The sequence below is a fragment of the Camellia sinensis genome, chromosome 5 (assembly GCF_055761805.1).
Source record: "Camellia sinensis isolate YWXY chromosome 5, ASM5576180v1, whole genome shotgun sequence".
NCBI classification, from domain to species: Eukaryota; Viridiplantae; Streptophyta; class Magnoliopsida; order Ericales; family Theaceae; genus Camellia; species Camellia sinensis.
In genome coordinates, this window is record NC_138965.1 from 68,821,308 (window position 1) to 68,827,138 (window position 5,831).

General features: G+C 33.7%; 1 protein-coding gene across 1 annotated transcript; it reads right to left on the minus strand.

Moving 5' to 3' along the window:
- Positions 1-462: 462 nt before the first annotated feature.
- On the minus strand, positions 463-4,349 carry LOC114276907 (small ribosomal subunit protein uS3x). Its single transcript, XM_028218747.2, has 6 exons — positions 4,127-4,349; positions 3,895-4,042; positions 3,615-3,786; positions 1,425-1,479; positions 1,215-1,346; positions 463-849 (listed from the first exon to the last, which is right to left on the minus strand). Exons 1-6 carry the CDS (start codon positions 4,154-4,156, stop codon positions 679-681), a joined length of 708 nt encoding a protein of 235 aa, XP_028074548.1. The 5' UTR covers positions 4,157-4,349; the 3' UTR covers positions 463-678.
- Positions 4,350-5,831: the final 1,482 nt, after the last annotated feature.

The window sequence follows — 5,831 nt, forward strand, 5'->3', positions numbered from 1 at the left end:
TAAAAAAATCATCTCAAACATCTAATTTTTTTTTACATCATATTTTAACCAAAAAGTTTAAAAATTAGTAAAAAAACCTATCCCTGCACATAACATTTTTCATCTCAAGCTACTCGCCACTGGATAATCTTGATTTATGAGGTGCTTGGGGAAACAATAGTCCCTGATATAGATTCTCCATAGGCCCAATCAAGAAGATAATTTAGTCATATAAAACAAAAAATTATAGATGCGACGATTATGAATAATAGGATGGCGCTGTAAATTGTAATGTTGTGAGAAAAAAAAAAAAAAAATGTTATGGATGCAACAGTAATATATATTAATTTAATTAAACATGTAACTCTTGACAGAACAAATAACGAAAAAAAAATTGTATGTAATCAAAATCCTATTTGAGTGGGATCCAAGGCTTTTGATATACCTTATTCAAATAACACAAACAAAAATTAAACCAGCATATGGAATCAAACAAAAACACTTCATATGAACTACTCAATCTCATTACAAAAGTCGGGAGTAAACTTTTAGCTTGGCTCATGCTCAGGGAAAGGTCTTTCTATTGTACCCGACAGTCAACTAGAAAAAGTAACAGTACTTGAATAGTTCAAAACTAAAAAACAACTGAAACATTCTTTAAGGAAACTAAATGGTTGGGAAGAAGCTGCCACCAAAGCTCTAAACAACGATGGGAGGCTCAATCTCAGTGGCCATCAATGGTGGCCTGGTGTATTCCTCTTCCTCTTTAGGAGTATGGATAGTGACAACATCTGGAAGGGGTGTTGTTGGACCCTGCTTCCCCTTTGGATCCCAATCAAGCATGATCTTCACCTTGATACCAAGTACCCCCTGCATCACACAGCATCATCAGAGGAATGAAATTTGTTGAGGAAGGAGAAAAGGTAGGTGAAAAGAAAATTTATGTAGACTAGGCTAAAATCATTATTTATTTATTTTTTCCATTGGGTTGAGAAAAGGATAAATAGATAGTTATTCGTCAAGAAACAAATCATTTCCTTGTTTGGTTACCTTATATAAAAATGTACAAGTTATGTCATTTCTCTTTCGTTTTCTTTTTCCTTGGCAAATTCAATATCCAAACATAGCATAAGATAATCAAACTTCTAGAAAGTCAGTCACCACAAAAGTTGTCCACTGAATAATCAATCAAATACTGTCATTATGAGTTTTCATTTACACACAGATATACAAACCTGTCTCAAAAGAACATGTCTGATGGCTGAATCAATATATTCATTGACTGGCTGACCAGAAGAGATCATGTACCCATCCTTAAACTTCATGGACTTGGCACGCTGAGCCCTCAGTTTTCCACTAACAATCACCTGTTAGTTACCCAATTAGATTCGCACTTAGAAGTACAATATAGCATCAATACCAGTACACAAGAAGGCAAAACACACCTCGCATCCTTTTGCCCCACTCTCCATAATAAATCTCAAAACACCATAGCAGGCCCTATAATAGAAAACAACCATAATTAGAATACACCACAAACATTTTTTATGCAACAAAAATTCAGAATTAATAGGTTCCAATATAAAGAAGCATAACTCATAAAAGTGGCCAAAAAAACCAGTACAATATCAGGATTAAATGGACGACATGTGAACCGATAAAGAGCTGAATACAAAGAGGTCTAAAATATTTGAAAAATAACATAAGAAAAATTAACATAATACAACTAAAAAGCCCCAATGCACATTCCATCTGATGATGTAAAATGCAACTCCAGACATAACATATAACATTAAAGGAATGCAAATTTTTTTTACATCTTTTGGGTTTTAATATTACATGATGAAAGAAGATCCAAATCCAATTAACTGCTAGTTTGTTTTTATCCACAACATATAATGGAGCAATCAAAGATACGACTGCCAAACATGTAACAATCAACTCTACAGAAAGATCACTTCATATCTTCTTGGAATGAGTACAACCTAACTAAAAATACATCATCAAGAACATAAAATTTTACTCCTTGATGCAACATGTACTAATAACTAAAAAAGCCAAGTGCACCATCATGTTGATTGTTAATTCAATTGTAAATATTTTTAGAAGGATAAAACTCAATAAATTATTATAAGTAGAAAAGAATCACAAATGAAATCAAAAACTTCAAAAAGAATAATGACCTAATTTACTTATAAGCTTATGGAACAATAATTCCAAATATGTTGCAACTCCAAGCATAAAAATATAAGTAGGTTACATTCGGTAGTAAAACAGCATAGAGAAGCATGATTGATGTAGTCATCTTCCGACACAAACATGGTAATAAAATAACCGTTTTGTTTTATAGATGACAAAGTAGTTGTTGATAGATGACAAAGTAATCAACTATGGAGTAAAAATAAAAAACACAAGCATATGAATGATGACTCCAAATATGTTGCTACTCCAAGCATACAAATGTAAGTTGCTTACATTCAGCAGTAAAATGGCATAGCGAAGCATGGTCGATGTAGTCATCTTCCGACACAAACATGGTACAAAAATAACCGTTTTGTTTTATAGATGACAGTAGATACAGATAAGATGACAGTAATCAACTATGGGGAAAAGAGTTGAAAAACTGCAAAAGGTTGAAAGTGCATAGCAGGCTGGAATAAAGATCCAAACAAACACCAGATTAATGTAAACAAAGAACCATCATTTTTCATTAATTATGTAAGCTCTCTAAGATTTCTGCATGAAAACTAGTACATTTCACGAGGATGATGTCATAGAGGAACTTAATTAGTGTAGTCATCTTCCGACACAACGTTGATACTGGAACACCAATTTGCTTTGTAGATGACGTAAACACAAATATGCTTTGCGAATGATACATACATATTCCACATAACTCTTATAATACAACTTCTCAAGAAATGGCAAATAACTCTTGTGAAACCATTGGCCATGTATGCTTGGGGAGATGCGGCCTTGCAATTCGATTAATAATCAAACAAAACACATTATTCCACACCTGGCTAAGAAAATTGGGGTCCGTATTAGTAGTACAAAATGGGGGATCAAGGACACATTTAACTTAATCACTAAACTACAAAATTTTATAGGCTTTTGTAAATCTCCCCACGCAATCATGAACTGATCTGATCCTAAGGCTATGTTTGGTTCAAGGATTTGGGGAGAGATTTAAAAAGAGAAATGAAAAAAGTGTGTGAAATTAAGTAAAATGTATGTATATTTAGACACATTTCACCGTCCTTTTCCCTTTCCATTTCCAAATTCTCTTCAAATCCTTGAACCAAACACAGTCTGAGGGATTGATTTCAATCTAGAAATGTTAATCCCATCTAATCCAATTCCCCCAAACAAACAAGGGCATCAAGTAGTAATTAATTATTCTCTATAGAGACCAGGCATCAAATAACAGTTTGAGTAATCGTTTTCCATATACAGGAGGGCATATTAGATGAAATCAATATCAAAATCACTATCATATGGTAACAAAACGTCATTTAAAGATGTAAAATTATAGGGTATATATCAACCAAAACACAAAGCAATTAAAAATGACAATAACACAACACAACAAACAACATACAGAAACTGATCGAATAGAAATGATTCTGACATACCTCCGAACAGCGAGGCCACCAAGGAGCTTGTAGCGGAGAGACTCGGCCTGAGCAACAGCACAAAGTCCCCTATTGTTGACTTTCTCAGCATACAACTCCACATTGCCTTCCGGAAACTTGAACCGTTTCTGTACAACCGATGTTAACTCTCTGATCCTCCTACCCTTCTCACCTAAAACCAATCCAAAAATTCAAAAAGACTAATACAAACACATAAACAATCCTCCAAACCTAAACCAATCCAAAAAAAAAAAACCCCCTAAAAAAGGGAGAGAATCACCGAGAACGTTCTGAGTTCGAGTGGCCCTAATGATGATCTCGGTTCTCATGGGAGTAACTCTGACCTCGACACCAGAGTATCCATCCTCTGCTAGCTCCCTTGTCAAAACCTCATTCAGCTCCGCAAAGAACACTCCATCAGCTACAAACTGTCATCAGATTACAAACAACTCAGCTATAAACTTCATATATACATATAGTGATCGTGTCTGATTTATGAATCAAGAATTAACCTTTCGCTTTTTGCTCATCTGAGTCGCCATTTTTCAGGGATTGTTGAAGATGCAGAAGTTGGATCTCAGTGTCGCTTTGGCCCCTGCTCTGCAAACCCTAATTTGCTTAGGGTTTTTCGATTGGGCACGGGATTATATGTAAACGTCCGAAATGATCGGACGGTGTAAGTCAACTTTAGTTGGACGGTGGAGATGAGTTTCGATGTCATTTTGGGCCCAAACGAGGTACTCTTCCAGCTCTCCTTGGATGGGCCTATCTACTAAACTACCGCCCTACACCTCCATTCAGGATCACTGGTCTCTCTTACAGGTTTTCATTCATATAATAATAATTAAATTATTTTTATTAATATGCATAAAAAATAATATTATCATAAATTTTAAATTAAAATCCATATTTATTTTTTTATTTATTTCAATATCTACCTATCATTTGCATTAGTTTCAATCACTTTTGTCATACTAAAAAATAGGTCAATGTAATTATCTCAAAATTGTGGAACTAGCTGTATTTTCTCTAAATTTCAGGGAGATGAGTGTAATATATTGATGGTACTCACGAATCACGTAGGGTTGGATGACCTTTCATCTGCCATCCTTCCAAACTTAAGTGGATTTAAAAAAAATCAATCCACATTCATTGAATACTGACTGAGCGAACCTCGCAGGTTTGGTGGATGGATGGGAATCAATTTGGTGTTTTTTTTTTTTTATAATTATTTTGGGTCTCATCAAACTATTTCTTAGTAATTCTTGACTATTTGGGCCTTATTTGGGCCAAAAATTTGTTGTTATTCATTTTTTTATAATAAAAATGAAAACTCAACTTTCATATTTCATAAATAGCTATAAAGACTAATCAATAAAAGGTAATTATTTTTAACACATAAAGCAAAAATATATAGCATCATGTTTAGAATTAGAATGCTAATAAAAAATAAGAAAACAAACTGCCATGTTTTACAATAAATAAAAAGACAAATGTCAATACATTGCTACTCATTTTCTTGAGTAAAACTTTATCACCACTTCTCCACTAAATAATGGGTGTCTGCATTTCCGTCCGCTTAGACTATTGAAATCGCCTATTACGTGACGGATTGGGTTGGGCCATTCAATTTTGACGGGTCGAATGGATGCTTATCCACCTTTATAATTTACTCTCAACAATAATATTGCATCGCAAGTTAGTTAAATATTTGGAGAGTTTTAAATTTATAGTGTGTGTGATGCCTCACATTTTTGGAACCTATACGATAAATTCTTAAAGAAAAATTTAAATTCTTACTAAATAAAGTTTTACCATCTTAAATAAAGATTACAACTCTAAAAACATAACCATGAGTACAAACACAACATCAAATAAAACTTAGAATTATCAGAGTACAAGCAACAACGTCAAACAATAAACATAAAAAACTTACGTACCTAGGACACTATGACAATAAAAAAGAAAAACTACGCAACCCTAGTTAAGACTTCAAGTCAACCAAGACTCCACAGTATCATTAAACATTATTTTTAGCTTCCATTTTTTCCTCTCCAAAACCTAGTATCAACCGTCATGAGTTGCAAAGCCTATAAAGAACTGAAGGATATATAGAAGGATATATATAATCATATACACAATGGAAAATATATATGGATTTGGACATACCTTATGGGTAAACAAGTTACACAATGGATCCGGCTTGAAGGTGAATCA

Coding starts and splice junctions, on each gene's coding strand:
- LOC114276907 (XM_028218747.2), bottom strand. CDS start 4,156: ATGGCGACTCAGATGAGCAAAAAGCGAAAG. Junction 3,787..3,894: donor TCGAACTCAGAACGTTCTCG/GTGATTCTCTCC, acceptor GATTGGTTTTAG/GTGAGAAGGGTAGGAGGATC. Junction 1,480..3,614: donor GGTGGCCTCGCTGTTCGGAG/GTATGTCAGAAT, acceptor TTTCTATTATAG/GGCCTGCTATGGTGTTTTGA.